Source organism: Lithobates pipiens, unplaced genomic scaffold (genome assembly GCF_037356315.1).
Source record: "Lithobates pipiens isolate NorthernLeopardFrog02 unplaced genomic scaffold, aLitPip1_a1.2 Scaffold_8, whole genome shotgun sequence".
Lineage (NCBI taxonomy): Eukaryota > Metazoa > Chordata > Amphibia > Anura > Ranidae > Lithobates > Lithobates pipiens.
The window spans coordinates 656,397,095-656,418,493 of record NW_027507903.1 but is presented as its reverse complement, the minus strand read 5'-3'; the positions used below and the strand labels follow the sequence as shown (position 1 = coordinate 656,418,493).

Genomic DNA, 21,399 nt, shown 5'->3' with positions numbered 1-21,399 from the left:
TCGGCTGAGTGGGCTTTCGAAAGACGAACATACGTTCGTGGGAGCAAACGATCACGCCATCAGGTAAGTAACGATTTTCGAACAATAAATCGTTTGTGAACATCAATGTATCGTTTTTTCGTGCATTTTTTTTCATATAAAATGGAAGTGTCAAAATGTGTTTGACCTCTGCACTGTGGCTTCCTGAGGTTCACGTATACGCACACAGGATCAACGTACGTTCGTCAGAACGAACCCTGTGTGTAGTAGAGATCTACTGCCCCACTAAGGATGAGCCGAACACCCCCCCCCCCCCCCCCGGTTCGGTTCGCACCAGAAACTGTGAACAGACTTCATGTGAACTTTAGAACCCTATTAAAGTCTATGGGACTCGAACGTTCAAAATCTAAAGTGATAATTTTAAAGGCTAATATGCAAGTTACTGTCCTGAAAAGCATTTGGGGACCCGGGTCCTGCTCCAGGGGACATGGATCAATGCAAAAAAAGTTTTAAAAACGGCCGTACCTGGGGGGTGTGTATAGTATGCCTGTAAAGGGGCGCACGTTTCCCGTGCTTAGAACCCTGGATTACCACCGCTGGAATCTTTTTTTCATTTTTTTTTATTTTTAATAAAGGACTTTTTCAAAAGTGTGTTTGTCTTTTTTAACATTATTTTACACTTTCTTTGTGAAATGGTAGTGTCATGGTTATGCAATAGAGTTCGTCTGCTTACCTGTCTCCATGTGTTCATTGCTAGAGACCAGCTGACCCTCACCTGACCTGACCCTCACCTGACTACTTTTATAATCCATCCTCTGGCATGGCTCCACCCTAGCTCCTATCAGACAACTAAATATTAACCTGTGCACTACAAGCCAATCCTGCTGATCAACCTTTGTGTGTTAGCTTCCTGTTACCTGCCGTGTGCTCTTCTACTGTTTTCCGTTGCCGACTTTGGCGTGTCCTTGACTATCCCTGTTTGCCTGTGATCCTGACCTTTTGGCGTGTCCCCGACTATTCTTGTCTGCTTGTGGCCCCGACCTTGGCTTTGTCCCTCACCATCCCTATCCTCCTGTTGCCTACTGTGGGTGTGAGCTGGGGGTCGCGACCTGGAGCCAGTTGCAGCCAAGTCCATCCTCACCACTCGAGGCTCTGGTGAACACCTGCTGGCTCTTAGACTCCGCACCCCAGGGAATATTACGCTCTAACCCGGTGGGATCCATCTTGGTGTTCTGGCAGCCCTGCCTTCCTATCACCTTGACCCCCGTCCGCAGCAGTCAGCCGTAGGGTCCACAACCTTGCGGTGCACTCCTAAACCCTATGATGTGCATCTGTCACCTGGGCTCTAGGTGACCTGACAGGTAGGGGTAATTTTGTACCCCTTACCAATTCAAAAGGGGGGGGGCCGGGAAATGGGGGTCCCCTTGTTAAAGGGGGATTCCAGATTCTGATAACCCCCCCGCCCGCAGACCCCCACAACCAGGGCCGCTGATAGGGCAGTACAACCAGCCCTGTTGTACCAGGCCCAGCCAGCAGGGGGGGTCCGAGCAGATTTCTAGCTAAAAAAAACAATTTGCTAAATAACTTTATTAACCTGCTTCTACTTGATTGGCAAGGTATATAGTACCTTTCTGGGCCCCATCAGGTTAATAGAGGGGCCCAGGAGGTGAGAGAAGAAGAGGGACTTTTTCTCCATTTTCAGGTGGAGGCATACAATCCCTGCTCTGCATCTGTGTACCTTGTGCTCACGGTATGCTTTCCTGGGTGGATGGATTCAATTATAATGCGGCTCCCTTCTCTCAATAAGTGCCGGGCTGCTGCAGCCTGAAGGAGAGGCTGAAAGAGGCTGAAAGAGAGAGTAATCTACCTGGTCCCACAGGCAAGCAATTCCCCTACACACATCACATCACACACACTGACACACATCACACATCACACAGGCTGAGGCTTAGTCCCCTGACTCCCCATTGTGTGCTCATGGTCATTATGATGATCAGGGCACAGAAGGTTCTCTATGGCTCTGTCAGTGTAACATGCTGTGTGGTGGTGACTTTCTTAATATATGGCTGTACTGTGTGTTACACACTATATAACAGATCACAGCCATAAGAAAGTCAGCACCACACAGTCATGTTACACTGACAGAGCCATAGAGCACCTGCTGTGCTTTGATCATCATAATGACCATGAGCACATGGTGAGATGCTGCTTTACACATGTGATGGGGGGAAGGGACAGTAAAAACACGCAGCCAAGATGCATTTTTACTACCCCCAAATCACTCCCCTTTAAGATTTTTTTCACCCAAGCCTTGCAATCAGGTCTGCCTGTCAGTTTTTCCTGTGGACCAATGGGTACAGTAGCTGTGTATGATGGGCACAGTGGCTGCGTTTGATTGCACGGTAGCTAAGTTTGATGGCACAGTAGCTAAGTTTGATGGCACAGTAGCTAAGTTTGAGGGCACAGTAGCTAAGTTTGATGGGCACAGTAGCTAAGTTTGATGGCACAGTAGCGGCAATTGATGGCACAGTAGTGGCAATTGATGACACAGTAGCAGCAATTGATGGCACAGTAGCTATATTTGATGGCACAGTGGCGGAAATTGATGGGTACAGTAACTGCATATGATGGCACAGTGGCGGCAATTGATGGGTACAGCTGCATATGATGTTCATATGATTTTCAGTTTGTTTGCGCCCCCTCATAAATTTTGAGCACCACCTGCCACTGATGTGGAATGATTGAAAGCCCCATGTAGGTCTACAGGAGTCCAGATATGAATTGACTTATAATAATGGTTATTAAAGCGGAGTTCCACCCAAAAGTGGAACTTCTGCTCATCTTATTCCTCCCCCCTCCAGTGCCACAATTGGCACCTTTTGAGGGGGAAATGGGGGGGTAAGGTATCAGCTATTCTTTTCCACTTCCAGGATTCCCTGCCACAGAGCTGTGATGTCACCATGGGGCTCCCTCCTCCTCCCATGGCCCCTGGGCCAAAAGGGGAGAGAAGCGTGGTCTCGCGCATGTGCAGTAGGGTTTCCGGCGTGAAGCTGAAAGGCTACACTGCCGGGTTCCCTTACCCACAATGGTGGTGGAGCACCCAACAGCTGATGGAAACATCTGCTGCGGGTGTCGACATTGTTGGACTCCAGGACAGGTAAGTGTCCATTTATTAAAAGCCAGCAGCTGCAGTATGTGTAGCTTCTGGCTTTTAATGTTTATTTTTTGGGGGGGCGTAACACCACTTTAAAGGTTCACCTTTTGGAACATCTTACATGTTTCAGCTCCTGCCACCTTTCCCCCAGATTTCGTTACAGCATGGGGTCAGGGGCGGAGCCAGGTGTGGGGTTGTGGGTGGGGCCAAGGGGCCCTGTCAGGTACGCTGTATGGGGCCCCGTGATTTCTAACAGCGGCCCTGCCCACAACCACCAGCCAGGGTTGTGGGAATGAGGCCCTTGTCCTCATCAACTTGGGGACAAGGTGCTTTAAGGGGTCTGTGACCCCCAAAGCATCCTCCCAATGTTGAGGGCATGTGGCCTGGTACGGTTCGGGGGGGGTGATCTCTCGTCCCCCACCTCTTTTCCTGCGACCTGCCAGGTTGCGTGTTCGGATAAAGGGTCTGGTATGGATTTTTGGGGAGAACTCCACGCCAATTTTTTTTTAATTTGGCGTGGAGTTCCCCTTAAAATCCATACCAGACCTGAAGGGCCTGGTAATTAAATTTGGAGGGACCCCACGCATGTTTTTTTTTGTTTTTTTTTTATCAATGACTTTCAATGAGTGTTCTCTGTATTACGGGGAGCCGACAATTCATTATAGCCGCGAGTGATTTTAAATTACTTTTTTTCCTGCAGAAATGACACTTTGTGCAGGGACAGTTCTAAGCACGGGAAACATGCGCCCCTTCACAGGCATACTATACACACTCCCCCAGGTATAACATTTAAAGGAATATTACACTTTTATTGTTTCACTTTAATGATTATTAAAATCACTGCTCCTGAAAAAACTGCCGTTTTTAAAAGGTTTTTTTTGCATTGATAGGACCCGGGTCCCCAAACCCTTTTTAGGACAATAACTTGCATGTTAGTCTTTAAAATTAGCACTTTAGATTGTGAACGTTCGAGTCCCATAGACTTTAATAGGGTTCTAAAGTTCACACAAATTTTAGGTCTGTTCGCAGGTTCTGGTGCCAACCGAACCGGGTGGGGGGGGGTGGTCGGCTCATCCCTAGTGTTTAGACATAACAAGTCAAATATGTATGAACATTTTTAGATAATTTAATTCGTAACTTCGGATAAATTTGGATTTGTTACATTCACTAACAGACAAATTCGAAAGGAAATTCCAATACCTATAATTTAATAGTTAGTTATTATTTAGAATTAAACAGATTTTCTTTCTTTTTTACTGATTTTTGAATTTCCGAATTTCCGAAAAATCCGGAATTCCGAAAATCCGAAATTTAGAAATCCAAAATTCGAAAGTTCGGAAATCCGAGAAACAGAAATTCGGAAATTCAAAAATCCAAAATTCAGAAATCTGAAATTCAGAAATCCTAAAATTCTAAATTCGGAAATCCGAAAATCCGAAAATCGGAAATTCAGGAAATCTGAAAATTCTAAATTCAGAAATCCAAAAATTGGAAATTTGGAAATTCAGAAATTATAAATTTTTTGGAAATTCTAAATTTCGGAAATTCTACATTTCGGAAATTCTACATTTCGGAAATTCTAAATTTCGGAAATTCGTAAATTTCGGAAATTTTGAAATCCGGAAATTCAGAAATTTCACAAATTGAAAAATTCGGAAATATGGAAATTCTGAATTAATGAATTTGTAAAAATTTGTTAAAAAAACGAGTTTGGAATGAAAAGAATTGCACATGTCTAAACTGGACAATCTCTTCCCAGGGTGAGGCTGGGAGCATAATAATCAAATACTGCTGGCAGTGATGTGATCAGACAGTGGGACTAATACAATAGGAAGTGTATATCTGTGCATACCAGCTCTCCCTCGCCATTAATGACCACCAGGTGGGCCCCCTTGCTCTCGCAGTCTTCATTGGTGTCGTTCCATGTTTTTTTGTCTGAAGACAAGTAGTAACAGCTGAGTCCATAGTGTCTCCATCCCTCACTGCATAATGGATTAGAGGAGCCTGAGGGAGCAGGAAAGAGGATTAGGTGGGTGACGCTGGATTGTTATGGTTATAGCCGTACAGTTTAGCCAAGATGGTAAAATTATAATAAAAGGGGATCAGGCACAGCATGCAGACATACATTTTGTGGGGGCAATGGGGGTACTCTACTACATGCCAACATCCCTTTATCACTAAAAAAAATATGTAAATTTCCCTTAATGGGATTTTAAAGGACACTTATTATCGCAACACATTGATTTAAAATGATGTAATATTTTTATTAGTACAACATCATACAAAGATTTAAAAACATATAAGTACGGCATAAAATATTACTTTGTAAACGTCCTAGATCAGTGACGGTGAACCTTTTTTTTGAGCCGGAGTGCCCAAACTGAAATAATAAAGTTGGTTTTGTGTTGCAAAGTGCCAACATGGAGATTCATGAGAGGGGGTCTGAGCAAAAGAGAGGGGGGTGAGAGAGAGAGAGAGAGAGACAGAGAGAGAGAGAGAGACAGAGAGAGAGAGAGAGACAGAGAGAGAGAGAGAGACAGAGAGAGAGAGAGGTGAGAGAGAGGGTGAGAGAGAGAGAGAGAGAGAGAGAGAGAGTGAGAGAGAGAGAGAGAGAGACAGAGAGAGAGAGACGGAGAGAGACGATGTGAGCTGCGCACCATGTAGACCAAAAGAATCGGATAGGCTGCACACCCACACAAATGCATCGGTTCAATCAGTTTATTAAAGCATCATAATACCACTGGATGGGTAGAGGAACGAGGTTGAGACGTTTCACATGATTTTGGTTTTGACAAAGCACTTAAATCGTGTGAAACACGTCAACCTCGTTCCTCTACCTCTGCCTGTACCATGCAAGAAGTCAGGGGGCTGTGGGGGGGGGGGGGCAGTAAATAAAAAAAAAAAGTTTGTGGAACAGAAAAACACTGCAACAAAATATTTACAATGCTTTTTTTTGGTGAGTTTTTTTACCTGCATTTTTTAAATTGATAACAGGGTCTCTTTAAGAACCCAGGAAAGTAACTGGAACTCCCACTTAGAGGAGGCTCAGCTTCCCTTTACACTGGAATTACAGCATTGGGATGGACTTGTTCCAAGGTGAGGATCACCCCACACAACCCCCCTGATACAGGGCTCCACATATCATTTTGAGGTGAAATATTTTTGGAATTTTTTTCTGATCCTTTTTGTGATGTAAAACGTACAATTATAACTCTAGTATAACTTATTGAGGTTTTAATCTTTATCTGGACTTACAAAGGTGCGGCCATCAGTAGATGTATTGTGGACCCTTGGAATATTTTTGGATGAAATAATTTAAGATAAACTTACTTTTCTGGAGCTCTTCTGCCAATTTCCCCATAAATCCCAAAATCCTCTGAATGTCGCTGGAAAAAGAAGCTGAAATACACAAAATGTTAGGAGAGAGCTGGCCTCCTTTCATACCAGAGGTCTCCAAACTACAAGCTACTACAAGATTGTATCTAGGGGTTAGCGGTCCCTCACATTCCTACTGTCTTTATTTCTACACAACATCCACCCTTCCTGGTCCCCAGTGCAGGTTCCTCTGGTTACATTGTCAGTATACAGTCATTGGTTGCTAGGGCTGCTAGTGTCCTAACAACCAATAAAGTGCTTGCCCCAGCATTTACAGGAGGACCTTTGTTCCTCCATAGACCTGCTACATCCGCACTCCCGGGCTCTCAGGCTCCCAGCCACCCTGTAATTGTGTGAGGTTATGCAGTGTACACATGATCCGACTTTCCAGCAGACTTGGTCCTGTGGACTAGGTCTGACGGACTTCAGGCAGAGTTCCGACGGACTTCAGGCAGAGTTCCGACAGACTTTCAAAATAAACAGATTTGCTCACACACGGACTAAAGTCTGTTAATTTTAAACGTGACTCCAGGTACGGCGGGACTAGAGAAGGAAGTCAATCTCGTTGATTTCATCAGCGGGGTTGACACCTTGTGAGCCCCGTCGCCTGGTATGGATTTTAAGGGGAACCTCCTATACTGGAAAAAGGCGTGGGGTCCCCCAAAGTGTGGGGGTCACCTCAAAGTCCATACCAGACCCTTATCTGAGCATGCAGCCCCTTAGGAAGGGGGTGGGGTCAAGCGAGCGACCCCCCTCCTGAACCGTACCAGGCCGCATGCCCTCAACATGGGGGTGGATGCTTTGTGGAAGGGGGAGCCTTGTGGCCCCCCCACCCCAAATCACCCTGTCCCCATGTTGATGAGGACAAGGGCCTCTTTCCCACAACCCTAGCCGTTGGTTGTTGAGGTCTGCGGGTGGGGGGCTTTTCGGAATCCGGGAGCCCCCTTTAATAAGCTTCTATTTCCCTCCTTGGTCATCTATTGCCTTGACTACTGCAAATCTAACCTGCCAACCACTCTGTGTTTCGCTACTCCTCTCTGTCAATCCCTCTACTGACTCCCGCTCACCCAACAAATTCAATTTAAAATACTAACAACAACTTACAAAGCCATCCACAACTCTGCCCCCAGGTACATCACTAACCTACTCTCAAAATACCAACCTAATCGTTCTCTTCATTCCTCCCAAGACCTCCTGCCCTCAAGCTGCCCCATCACCTCCTCCCATGCGCTCATCCCCAGGACTTTTCCAAAGCATCCCATTCTATGGAACTCCCGACTCCAATCTGTCCGATTATCTCTTATTCTGTTTGCTTTTAGACAATCCCTGAAAACCTTCCTCTTTACAGAAGCCTATCCTGCCCACACCTAACAATTGTACTTTTATTTTCTCCGTCTGTTCATTCCCCACAGTTATTACCTTTTTGTATCACTTGACTCTCCCTCCTAGATTGTAAGCTCTAATGAGCAGGGCCCTCTGATTCCTCCTGTATTGAATTGTATTGTAACTGTACGGCCTGCCCTCACGTTGTAAATGGTTGCCTAAACTGTTGGCGCCATATAAATCCTAGTAATAAACTGAATGTATCTATGGACGTACTTACACCAACTCAGTGCTCTATTACTATTAAGTTAAAACAGGCAACTAACCAACAATCAATCAAAATGATCGTTAACATAAAAAAGCAGCCACTAAAATAATGAATAAAACCTAATAAACTAATAGTATCTAGTCCAGAAGCATTGAAAAAAGCACCTTCCAATATTAAAGTATCACTCCTGTCAATCCATATCTTGACCGGCATTCATATGTTAAAGCATATGAGAAACATTTGAATGGCATAAGGGGGTTAAAGTTTGGAGAGTAGATGGTGATCCTAGTTGATAATAAAGTGTGCACCGTACACCAAGATCTTCACCACGTGGGTCACTCGCCCCAAGGGTTCAAACTCACCAGCAAGAGCAAAATCACAAGCCTTGGTATAATCAGAGAAGTGTCATCCAAACGGCAGGTAGGTTAGGGATGCAGATCACTCCATGGATAGTCAGACATGATCTGCATCTCTAACCTACCCGCCATTCGACATTTCTCTGATTATTAGGGATGAAACTGATCACTGAACAGCGAAGATTGTGCGGTGTTCACAGCAAATTTGAAAGCCACGGAACCCCGTTAAAGTCTATGGGACACAAACATGAAAAACGAAAAGTGCTCATTTTAAAAGCTTATATGCAAGTTATTGTCATAAAAAGTGTTTGGGGACCCGGGTCCTGCCCCAAGGGATATGAATTAATGCAAAAAAAAGTTTTAAAAACTTCAGTTTTTTCAGGAGCAGTGATGTTTTTAATGTTTAACGTGAAACAATAAAAATTAAATATTCCTTAAAATATCTGTCTGGTGGGGACAGGGGGCGTCTATAGTATGCCTGTAAAGTGGTAAATTTTTCCCCTGTTATGAACAATACCACAGCAAAATTACATTTCTAAAGGAAAAAATGTCATTTAAAACTGATTGCGGCTGTAATGAATTGCCAGGTCTCAGCAATGTATATAGAACTCATTGAAAAATGGTTCCTCCCCCAGTCCATTACCAGGCCCTTTAGGTCTGGTATAAATATTAAGGGGAACCCCAAAACAAAATTTAAAAAAAAATTGTGTAGGGGACCCCCCAAAATCCGTAACAGGCCCTTCAAGTCTGGTATGGATATTAAGGGCAACCCTACACCAATAATATATATATATATATATATATATATATATATATATATACATACCAGACCCCCAACAGGGGTCCCCCTGTTGTAATTATTAAAAAATAAATAAATAAAAATGTCCCACAATTTAAATCCATCTCACGCTGCCCGACAAGCCAAAAAAAAACTGCAACAGCTCCGCTGGCCTCATCCCCACAACCCTTGCCCGGTGGTTGTGGGGGTCTGTGGGTGGGGGGGGCTTATCAGAATCTGGAAGCCCCCTTTAACAAGGGGACCCCCAGATCCCAGCCTACCCCCCTATGTGAATTGGTAATGGGTACATTGTACTCCCACCATTTCACCAAAAATAGTAAAAATGACAAGATCCACTTTGGGACAAGTCCTTTATTTAAAAATCAAAAAATAAAAGTGTCCCACAATATAAATCCATCTCACGCCACCCGACAGACTGAAAAAAAAAAAACTCAACAGCTCCGCCTCCAAAAATACTCAACAGCTCCGCCTCCGCCTCCACTCAACGAGAGCCTCCATGGGAGGCTCCCGCTGAGTGAAGCTTCTTCTCCATAACAGCTGTTATATAGCTGAGGGCGGGGCCATCCATTGACATAAATGGGTGACCCCACCTTCCTCTGATGTCGCGTGGCATCAGGGGGGGCGGGGTCACCTGTTTACGTCACCGGGTGGGCCCACCTCAGCTTTATAAGAGCTGTCATCGAGAAGAAGCGTGCAGTGATCGGGAGCCTCTCATGGAGGCGGAGCTGTTGCAGTTTTTTTTATTTTTTCAGTCCGTCAGGTGGCGTGACATGGATTTATATAGCGGGACATTTTAATTGTTTAGATTTTTTGTCCTAAAGTAGCTCTTGTCATTTTTACTACTTTTGACACTTTTTTGTAAAATGGTAGGGGTACAATGTACCCATTACCAATTCACATGGGGGGTGGGATCTGGAGGTCCCCTTGTTAAAGGGGAGCTTCCAGATTCCGATAAGCCCCCCACCCGCAGACACCCACAACCACCGAGCAAGGGTTTTGGGGAGGAGGCCCTTGTGCCCATCGTCATGGAGACCAGGTGCTTTGGGGGTGACTCAAAAGCACCCCCCTATGTTGAGGGCATGTGGCCTGGTATGGTTCAGGAGGGGCGCTCTCTCCTTCCCCCCTCTTTTCCTGTGGCCTGCCAGGTTGCGAGCTCAGATAATTGTGTGGTATGGATTTTTTTTTGGGGGGGGGCCTACTCCTTTTTTACTTATTTGGCGCAGGGTTCCCCTTAATATCCATACCAGATCTGAAGGGCCTGGTAATGGACTGGGGGGGGACCCATGCCATTTTTTTCAATGAATGTTATCAATATTGCCGAGACCCGACAATTCATTACAGCCGCAATCAGTTTTAAATTACAATTTTTCCTTTAGAAATGTAATTTTGCTGTGGGACTGTTCTAAACATGGAAAAAATGTTGCACTTTACAGACACACTATAGACACCCCCCAGGCACAATATTTAAAGGAATTTTTCATTTTTATTGTTTCACTTTAAGCATTATTAAACTCACTGCTTCCAAAAAAAACAGCTGTTATTAAAACTTTTTTTTGCATTGATACATGTCCCCTGGGGCAGGACCCGGGTCCCCAAACACTTTTTATGACAATAACTTGCATATAAGACTTTAAAATGAGCACTTTTGTTTTTTCATGTGCGTGTCCTATAGACTTTAATGGTGTTAGTCCAAATTTTTTGCCTGTTAGCAAATTCTGGTGCGAACCGAACCTGGAGGGTGTTCGGCTCATCCTTACTGATTATATCAAAGCTTGTGATTTTTCTATTGCTGCTGGCTATATAAATCCTGTATAATAATAATAAATTGTATCTATCTATCCATTCTAATATACAGTACATTGAGCATGAAATAATTACCCATGACTTCATATGGTAAATTAGGATTCTCGTCACAATCTGAGAAAGAGAGGAAAACCAACATCAATTAGTATGATCAGGTTTATCATTATACGCCTCTCTTATTCTACATACATTCGTTTAAGATGCACCCACTACATTGCCCATCTCTTTTGGGTTCACATTGTTTCTGCTAAAGAGAAAAATCCACCAGTTTGAACTTTGATCCTAGGCATTTAGTCATGTGACCATATTGGGATTCTGGAGAAGCGGTTTCTACACGTAATACAATGTTTCAGGACTGTTACCATTTATGGAACATGGTGGACCAGGCAGTAGAAATCCTATTTGATAAAAGGTCTGCTTTCAAGCCCAACTCTAGTTTAATATCAAAAATAAAATAAAATGAAAAGCATCTCTGGATATTTCCCTTGCAGTAATAATTATAGTTTCACAGTTTTCCAGATTGAATGATGTCCAGTGTCGCTTAACCCACTTCCTGTGAACTAAGGGTGTCAAAGTCCTACCCCTTAGTGGGTATGCCATCCATGGGTTCACAGGAGCATGCTGCTGAGGGCAACACCTTGTCATTGTAAGGTCTGCTCTCTGCAGCATTCAAGATTCACCCAGTGATGAGGACAGACTAGGAACCAAGAGGTCAGAACCCACCCTCTGCTGAGGATAGAAGAGGAACCAAGAGGTTAGAACCTACCCTCTGCTGAGGACAGAAGAGGAACCATGACGTCAGGACCTACCCACTGCTGAGGATTGAATTGGATCCATCATGTCATGGGTCTGTGACATCAGGACCCACCTACTTCTGAGGACAGAAGAGAACCCATGAGTTCAGGAACCACCTACTGCTGAGGAATGAAGAGGAACCATGAGCTTAGAGCCCACTTTCTGCTGAGGACAAAAGAGGAGCCATAAGATCAGAGCCTACTCTCTGCGGAGGATAGAAGAGAACCCATGAGGTTAGGACTCACCCACTGCTAAGGACAAAAGAGAACACATGAGGTCAGGGCCCAGCCACTGCTAAGGACAGAAGAGGACCCACCATGTAATGAACCCACCCACTTCTGAGGACAGAATAGGAACAATGATGTCAGGACCCACTTCTGATGACAGAAGAGAACCCACAAAGTCAGCCCCCAGCTACTGTTGAAGGCAGAAAAGGACCCATCATGTCATAGATCCATCACATCAGGATCCACCCACTGCTGAGGTCAGAAGAAGACCCATGAGGTCAAGACCCCCCCAATGCTGATTACAGAAGAGGAAGGAACTGTAATGTCATAGACCCATGATGTCAGGACCCACTAACCGCTGAGGACAGAAAAGGACCAATGAGGTCAGAATCCACCCACTGCTGAGGACAGAAGAGGACCAATGAGGTCAGGACTCCCCCACTGCTGATGACAGAGGAGGAACTGTAATGTCACAGAGCCATGATGTCAGGACTCATGAACCACCCACTGCAGAGGAGAGAAGAGGACCCATCATGTCATGGACCTGTAATGTCAGTTTTTTTGTTCTTAAAATTCCCCTAATGTGTTTGATATCTGGATATATCGTTCTACAAACAGACAGAGAGAGGCTTTGTGGTATCTACATCCCGTTTGCACACTGTGGTGAAAGGTGGTTTGATGGGTAAGTGTTCCAGTGATTGGAATAAGATAATCTTACTGGTTGCTGTCTGGACTTTCTCCAGGTTCCTCACAGCTCTCCGAATGCTCTGAACTTCACTGGAATGAGAACCTGTAATGATAACAATGGTGGCTCATCTCAGATTACTGCAGATCTACACCCCAATACACCCACAGAACATTACACAAAACTTCATAGGTGCCTGATAATATACAGTTAACCGCTAATAAAATGATACAAATGCATTCACAAAAATTTTTTAAAGTACAGCGCATGAGAACCACACCCGGCCTATTTACAGAATCCACAATGTAGAGGCAATAAAAAATCACTTGTTTCACAGTATAACATTGACTTTCCCACCCTAGAATAGATACCAACCAATCAGGAAACAGTTCCTGAGACACGGTTGGTCAGGGAATCTTAGGACTCTCTGGCCAATCGGGTCTCAGTTGGGACTAATTTCCTGTCCGGCCTGAAGGAGAAGCAATGGAGCGAGGAGCTTCAGCCCGGATCCATGTCTGCCTGATCTGCCTCCTTCCCAAGGTAAGATAAGGTTGTTAACGTCCTCAGGAAGCGAATGCTTATTAAAATCAGAGTGAAAATCAAATAGATGGTGTTGCGCTACCTGAACTAGATATAAATATAGAGAGCCTAATACTGGAAGAAATAAAATCTAGCTATAAATCAACTAGCCTATCTTAAATAAAAATTAAAGTGCCTTGTGCTATGAAAAATAGTGACCAGTGTATTAAAAACTTAAATTCCAGAAATCATGTGTTTATATATCAACATAGGTAACTCTAAGTAAAAGGGGAAAAATATTCCATAAAGTGCAAATGTCTTATGTTAAAACGTGCAATTCATAGTGCATGATTACAAAAAGTTGGTAAAATACAGTCTTTAGTGAAATTAAATAAAGTGCCAGTGATTATTAGTTCCGTAATCTTCTTAATAATAAAAAAAAAAAAATAATTAAATATTCTTAATAATAAGAAAAAAATTAAATATGTATATAAGACAGTCTATATATAAGCTGAAATAAGTGCTCAGTGACTTGTTCAGTGCTTCTCAAAAAGAAAAACAGGTGCCAGCAATCGTGTTGTAATTTCTGTGTCTCCAGTATACACGGCACACTAGGTAAAATGGCCCCTTACCTTACTGCTGTAAGGTAAACAGCAAATCAAGCAGCAAAAACAAGGGTCCAGGGACTCTATCCCAATTCCTAGCAGGTGGATATTGGTCCCCTCAGGTAGGTATTTTTCTCTCAGATAGTTTCCATATAGATCTTTGGCTTCAGTATAACTCCCAGAGGTCTCATAGGAAAGATAGAGGTACACTCGGATGGTGAAGTACGTTCGTAAAATTTATTATAACGATATATAAGAAGAGGTACTCACAAACATACGATAAAATACAGCTTTAAAACCGGACGAGCATTCCGCTCGTGTATGCGAACGTCACTTCCGGTATCCTCGTTCGGGAACGAGGATACTAATAATCACTGGCACTTTATTTAATTTCACTAAAGACTGTATTTTACCAACTTTTTGTAATCATGCACTATGAATTGCACGTTTTAACATAAGACATTTGCACTTTATGGAATATTTTTCCCCTTTTACTTAGAGTTACCTATGTTGATATATAAACACATGATTTCTGGAATTTAAGTTTTTAATACACTGGTCACTATTTTTCATAGCACAAGGCACTTTAATTTTTATTTAAGATAGGCTAGTTGATTTATAGCTAGATTTTATTTCTTCCAGTATTAGGCTCTCTATATTTATATCTAGTTCAGGTAGCGCAACACCATCTATTTGATTTTCACTTTTATTATCTGGGGGTTAGGGTTCATACCCCTGTCGGTAGTTTGCTGCAACCTATCCTTTTAAATAGCTTAGGCCCTTGAGGACAGCGCGGGGATACCTTAACCCAAATTACCTTATTAAAATCAGTATCACGCTATGGATCCTTTTGTATTTTTTTATATATACCGCCTGAGTCTGTGAAGGGGACGTATTATCCTGTGTATGAAAAAAAGTATATAAAATTCATTTGGGTAAAGTATTGTAATATTGTAATATATTAGAGATACTCACAGGAAATGAACATTAGGAGGATCCCCAGGATCAGTATCACCCGGTGAGGTGTATTCTTGGCAACCGGAATCTCTAAAGACAGAGAGGATAGTGAATAATCCTGCGTGTATCAGGCGGTATAATAATCCTACAGAATTCTTATCTCATGTAAAGACATTTTAAATTCATCCCGGATCATCTGTGTGCTCGTTCCCTGCATACAAATCTGTAATCTTCTATTATAACTGTATGTAGCGCTGGCTCCTGATGAGCAGGTTTTTTTCAAAGTTACATTTCTTGAAACCACAGTTGGGTTTTGGGACTAATTTGTTTTGGAACTAATTTGTTAAATTTCTGGTTTCGGTACCAGTCCAGCTGGGTTGCACTGGGTTCTCCTTGGCCACAGGTGTCGCTGTCACCGCCGGCAAGGTTAGAAGCGCAGTCTAGCTGGGTGTATTGAATGCCACTGATTTCCCTCGGATCCAGCCCAGTGGGAGTGTTCTCCTGCTGTGCATTCTGGGGGGTGGTATTTAAGGTACTGACATCACATGCTTCAGGGTTTCCGGAGATTATTTTCTGTCTGTCTCCTGACCAGCCCCCATGGCCCTCCTGGCCTGGGGTGCGGAGCCACTCATTTCAAGTCTTGGGGCTGGCAAGCCCGAGGTGACACAACTGCAGGGACAAGTCTGAATGAAATTCTGGGCCTATTGATCCAAAGGTGGTCGGGTGCCGTCTCATCTGAAGGGAAAGGCCTGGCAACTGGAAAACCCCAGGGGAGGACTCTCCAGGAGAAGGCCGTGCACAAGGCTGGCTTCTCTGAAGGAGTCTGGAGGCTAGGTTGAAGGACGCTACCTGGATCAACACTCATACGGTATCGCCGGATCGGCTGGGAGATACTGGAACTGTATGATAGCTTTTCCAATTTGTCTATGTCCCTCAGTAACGCTTAAGTGTGTATCATGAGTTTGTGGCAGAGACTTTGTCAAACATCCTACGCTCAAGTGTACTTCACAAGTCTGTGGCAGAGACTTTGTCAAACACCTTACTGGCTGCTAGGCCTAGTGAGAGGAGGTCTATCCGGGGGGTTGTATGATCCAGTTGTGAAACGGTCTTTATTCTCTGGATTTTCTATAAGGACTCCATTGTATTTTTTGCAGTCTAAAGTACCCGAACTCGCTCCTAACCCTCTATCCTTATTGAAAGACTCTGTTTCTGCTTCAAATAAATAACCCTAAAGAAGATTCAGTGTCAGTTTCCACATTCTTTGGGCCATCTACCATGGGAACCCCCAAGATGGAGAAGTAAACGGGAAGGTAACGGTAAGCCCAATAAAACCAGCAGCTCCTTCGGGGGTCAGTGCTACATGTATATATCTATATTTATATCACATCTATCATTTAATAATCTTCCACTATAACCGTATATTTAACTATCACCTCATGTTATTTCATTATCATGATATAGCCAAATGAGAGTGTAGGTTCTGGTTCATACCCTGATACTGTATGTCTACTACATGTCCTACTACTGTATGCCTAATAGATGTCCTAATACAGTATGTCTACTACATGTCCTACTACTGTATGTCTACTACATGTCCTTCTACCATATGTCTACTACATGTCCTACTACTGTATGTCTACTACATGTCCTACTACTGTATGTCCAAAAAAATATTGTCTTATGATGACTAAAAAATATTGTTCCACAATGTCTAAAAATGAATGTCCTGTGATTTCCAAAAATAATATCCTGCAATGTCCAAAAACAATGTCCCACTATGTCCAAAAATAATTATGTCCCATGTTGTAAACAAAAAATGTCCCAAGATGTTCAAAAAATTATGTCTATGATATCTAAAAGTTAATTGCCCTTAATGTCCAAAAATAATATCCCACAATGTCCAAAAATAATGTTTACGACGTCTAAAAGATAATGTCTCAAGATGTCCAAAAATAATGGCCCTTGATGTCCAAAAAGTATGTGTCCTGCAGTCCTACACAGTCTACAAATAGTCCCACGATGTCCAAAAATAATATACTAAAATGTTGAAAAAAAATTATGCACCAAGACATCTAAAAAATAACGTCCTATCATGCCCAAAAATAATGTCCAAAAGAAAGTCCCGCAAAGTAAATGTCCCAAAATGATTTTTTGCCACTGATCCTCTTACTGGGAATGACAGCAAAGCTTCAATGACATCATAGTGGTTCTTGGATGCTGGTGACCCCCGGTGTCCTAGCAAACAATGATGCATCCCTTTTCAGCTGAATGGAAACAGTGACGCAGAGGATGCTGGCTGACATCACTGAACAAATATTACCATGTGGTGATATTTGGTCAAGGACATCTACAAACATCCCCAGTCCAACTATCTACATTCAGATGAATGGGGGCAGGGATGCTCCATTGGTTGCTCAACCCCTGACAGCCACAGTGTCCTGGCAATCACAGACCTGGATGGGAAGCTGTCACTCATTAGTGGCAGTAGTAATACCGCTACTAATGAACACCTTCCTTGTGAATCAGGAGGTTCACAGCCATGGGTGAAAAAGTAATTTAGTTGACCTGTTAACTAAAACGCAAGGAGCTAAAGTTTGGGGCAAAACCTGCATTGCTACACACCTGAACCTGTATCTCTAATTGTGAGTGTCAGAAATAAGATCTCCCACAAGCCTGTCATTTGTAGGTGGTAGCAGCTTGGATATTAGTGTATGTGTGCATTGTGGGAACTTTGAGATTTCCACTGGGCTGGCCAATTTCCAAGGAGGAGCAATGGACGGCAATGCTTCCTGCATCGTTTTGCACCTCCTTCAACTAAGTATCCCTCAGGATCTAGGGATATATATATGTAGCACTGGCTCCTGATGAGCAAGCGCTATTGTTTTTCAAAAATTAAGTTGCCTGAAGCCACAGTTGGGCTTCAGGATAATTTCTCTAAATTTCTGGTTTCAGTACCAGTCCAGCTGGGTTGCACTGGGTTCTCCTTTACCGTAGGTGTCACTGTCACCGCCGGCAAGAGAAGAAAGTCTAGCTGGATGCATTGAATGCCACTTATCTCTCAGAACCAACCCAGTGGGAGTGTTTTCCTGTTGTGCATTCTGGGGGGTGGTATTTAAGGTACCAACGCCATGTTAGGGGGGATTATTTTCTGCCTGTTCCCAGCTCTGTGGCCCTCCTGGTCTGGGGTGTGAAACTATGCATTCTGTGTCTCGTGGCTGGCTGGCCCGAGGCGACGCAACTGAAGGGATAGGCCCGAGCGAATTTTGGAGCCTACTGATCCAGGGATGGTCCGGTGCCATCTTATCTGAAGGGAGAGGCCCAGCAACTGAAAAACCCCAGGGGAGGACTCTTTCAGGAAAAGACCGTGCGCAAGGCTGGTTTCTCTGAAGGAGCCTGGAGGCTTAGTTGAAGGATGCAATCTACACTCCTTTGGCATCGCCTGGTCGGCTGAGAGAAGCTGGTACTGTATGTCAGTTCTTTAAATTCATCCCAATCTCTCAGTAATGCTCAAGTGTAACTTACAAGTCTGTGGCAGAGACTTTACTGATCATCCCACCGGCTGCTAGGCCTAGTGAGAGAGGTCTATCCGGGGGTTGTTGAATCCAGTTTGTGGAACAGTTTTATCCTCTGGATTCTTCTAATACCTTCACCCTGCAATTGAAGTGCCTGAACTCACCCTTAACCCTCTACCCTTTATTAGGAGACGTTGTCTTTTTTCTAAATAAATAATCCAAAAGAGCATTCAGTGTCAGTTTCAACATTTTTAGGCCAGGAAGCAGGTGAGGTAACGGTAAGCCCAAATGAAACTAGCAGCTCCTTCAGGGGTCGGTGTTATATATATATATATATATATATATATATATATATAGTGACAGTATTACAACACTCTATCAAAGACTTTTTCTTGCCCAGGGTTCTTGCCCAGGCAGGTTGAGGCGATCCGAAGGGGTTTAGGTCATATGGAGGAAACTGGAGGAAACTGGATTGGATCCTGCAGCCCGGAGACTTTGTAGAGACTTATGAGGGATGAACTCTCCAATCCCGGCTCCGTGTGTTTTGAGCAACCAGCTTGTGCAATCCTATTTTGTTTTGGGAGAGACTGGCCTTCCCTAAGGAGTCCATATGACTGCAAGGGGGTAGCCAGAAACACGTGTCCAGTTTTAGAGGGTACTGTCTGGAGGAACAGATAAGAGTCTATGTTTGAGGCCACAGCAACAGAACTGCAAAAACAAACCAGGAAGCTGCTAATAATTGTTTGTTTGCTGAACAATTCCCAATACCCCCAACCAGGGTAACATCTGTGTTTTTAATAATAGTGGTCAGGAAGAAGCCTTATCAGAAGAGTCCTTATGATCTCTACACTTGAGTTCATTTCCCAAAAAATATGTACAGTGGTGTGAAAAAGTGTTTGCCCCCTTCCTCATTTCCTGTTCCTTTGCATGTTTGTGCCACTTAAGTGTTTCGGAACATCAAACCAATTTAAACAATAGTCAAGGACAACACAAGTAAACACAAAATGCAATTTGTAAATGAAGGTGTTTATTATTAAAGGTGAAAAAAAATCCAAACCATCATGGCCCTGTGTGAAAAAGTGATTGCCCCCCTTGTTAAAACATACTATAACTGTGGTTGTCCACACCTGAGTTCAATTTCTCTAGCCACACCCAGGCCTGATTATTGCCACACCTGTTCACAATCAAGGCATCACTTAAATAGGAGCTGCTTGACACAGTAAGGTCCACCAGAAGATCCTTAAAAGCTACACATCATGCCGAGACCCAAAGAAATTCAGGAACAATTGAGAAAGAAAGTAATTGAGATCTATCAGTCTGGAAAGGGTTATAAAGCCATTTCCAAAGCTTTGGGAATCCAGCGAACCACAGTGAGAGCCATTATCCACAAATGGCGAAGACATGGAACAGTGGTGAACCTTCCCAGGAGTGGCCGGCCACCCAAAATTACCCCAAGAGCGCAGCGACGACTCATCCAAGAGGTCACAAAAGACCCCACAACAACGTCCAAGGAACTGCAGGCCTCACTTGCCTCAGTTAAGGTCAGCGTTCATGCCTCCACCATCAGGAAAAGACTGGGCAAAAATGGCCTGCATGGCAGAGTTCCAAGGAGAAAACCACTGCTGAGCAAAAAGAACATCAAAGCTCGTCTCAATTTCTCCACTACACATCTTGATGATCCCCAAGACTTTTGGGACAACATTCTGTGGACCGATGAGACAAAAGTGGAACTCTTTGGAAGGTGTGTGTCCAAGTATATCTGGCGTAGAAGGAACACTGCATTTCATAAAAAGAACATTATACCAACAGTAAAATATGGTGGTGGTAGTGTGATGGTCTGGGGCTGTTTTGCTGCTTCAGGACCTGGAAGACTTGCCGTGATAAAAGGAACTATGAATTCTGCTGTCTACCAAGAGATCCTGAAGGAGAATGTCCGACCATCTGTTCGTGTACTCAAGCTGAAACGAACTTGGGTTCTGCAGCAGGACAATGATCCTAAACACACCAGCAAGTCCACCACCGAATGGCTGAAGAAAAACAAAATGAAGACTTTGGAGTGGCCTAGCCAAAGTCCTGACCTGAATCCTATTGAGATGTTGTGGTATGACCTTAAAAAGGCAGTTCATGCTCGAAAACCCTCTAATGTAACTGAATTAGGACAATTCTGCAAAGATGAGTGGGCCAAAATTCCTCCAGGACGCTGTAAAAGCCTCATTGCACGTTATCGCAAACGCTTGGTTGCAGTTGTTGCTGCTAAGGGTGGCCCAACCAGTTATTAGGTTTAGGGGGCAATCACTTTTTCACACAGGGCCATGATGGTTTGGATTTTTTTTCACCTTTAATAATAAACACCTTCATTTACAAATTGCATTTTGTGTTTACTTGTGTTGTCCTTGACTATTGTTTAAATTGGTTTGATGTTCCGAAACACTTAAGTGTGACAAACATGCAAAGGAACAGGAAATGAGGAAGGGGGCAAACACTTTTTCACACCACTGTAGATATATTGTATATCACCATGTATATCGTATTTAAGTATAAAATGTATACTAAATCAGGGCAACCAATGAGGTTCTGTTTTTTATTACCTCAATACAGATATAGTAAAAGGTGATTTCTGATTGGTAGAGCCATTATAGCAGTATTAGTATTAGTAGACATGTGTCCTATAAATGAAGACGCGGGTCCTCAGCTGTCCATAATAGATTAAGAGGATACCCCCTCATTATAATAACTTACCTTCGGCTGTTGATGCATTCTTCATCCTTTTTAAATGAAGATCACCCATATTGGCATATGTATTTTTCTCATAAAAGCGCCCTGAAGAAGAACACAGACCTTAATATACATATTGTAGATACCAGGGAGGATTTTCAGGTAATGTAATTCACATATAGTGACGCTCTACACAGCATTTTATCAATAAGAGATGGAGCTTTTCTGAAATATGATGCTATTGACATTTATTGTGACCTATCGGGAATTTATTCTTGGAGAATTGTAAAAGTTACTGACGCCAATGATAAATTCTATAATAAATCG

The 21,399-nt window shown here is 43.3% G+C and overlaps 1 protein-coding gene across 1 annotated transcript in view; it reads right to left on the bottom strand.

Moving 5' to 3' along the window:
• The window catches only part of LOC143961741 (asialoglycoprotein receptor 1-like), a 100,917-nt gene that overhangs the window by 7,038 nt on the left and 72,480 nt on the right, over positions 1–21,399 (bottom strand). The window contains exons 5-10 of the mRNA XM_077471080.1: positions 21,097–21,177; positions 14,864–14,935; positions 12,798–12,869; positions 11,133–11,171; positions 6,464–6,532; positions 4,986–5,137 (exon numbers count right to left, since the gene is read on the bottom strand). Of these exons, the coding sequence (XP_077327206.1) occupies positions 4,986–5,137; positions 6,464–6,532; positions 11,133–11,171; positions 12,798–12,869; positions 14,864–14,935; positions 21,097–21,177 (485 nt within the window). The remainder of the gene's footprint in view (positions 1–4,985; positions 5,138–6,463; positions 6,533–11,132; positions 11,172–12,797; positions 12,870–14,863; positions 14,936–21,096; positions 21,178–21,399) is intronic.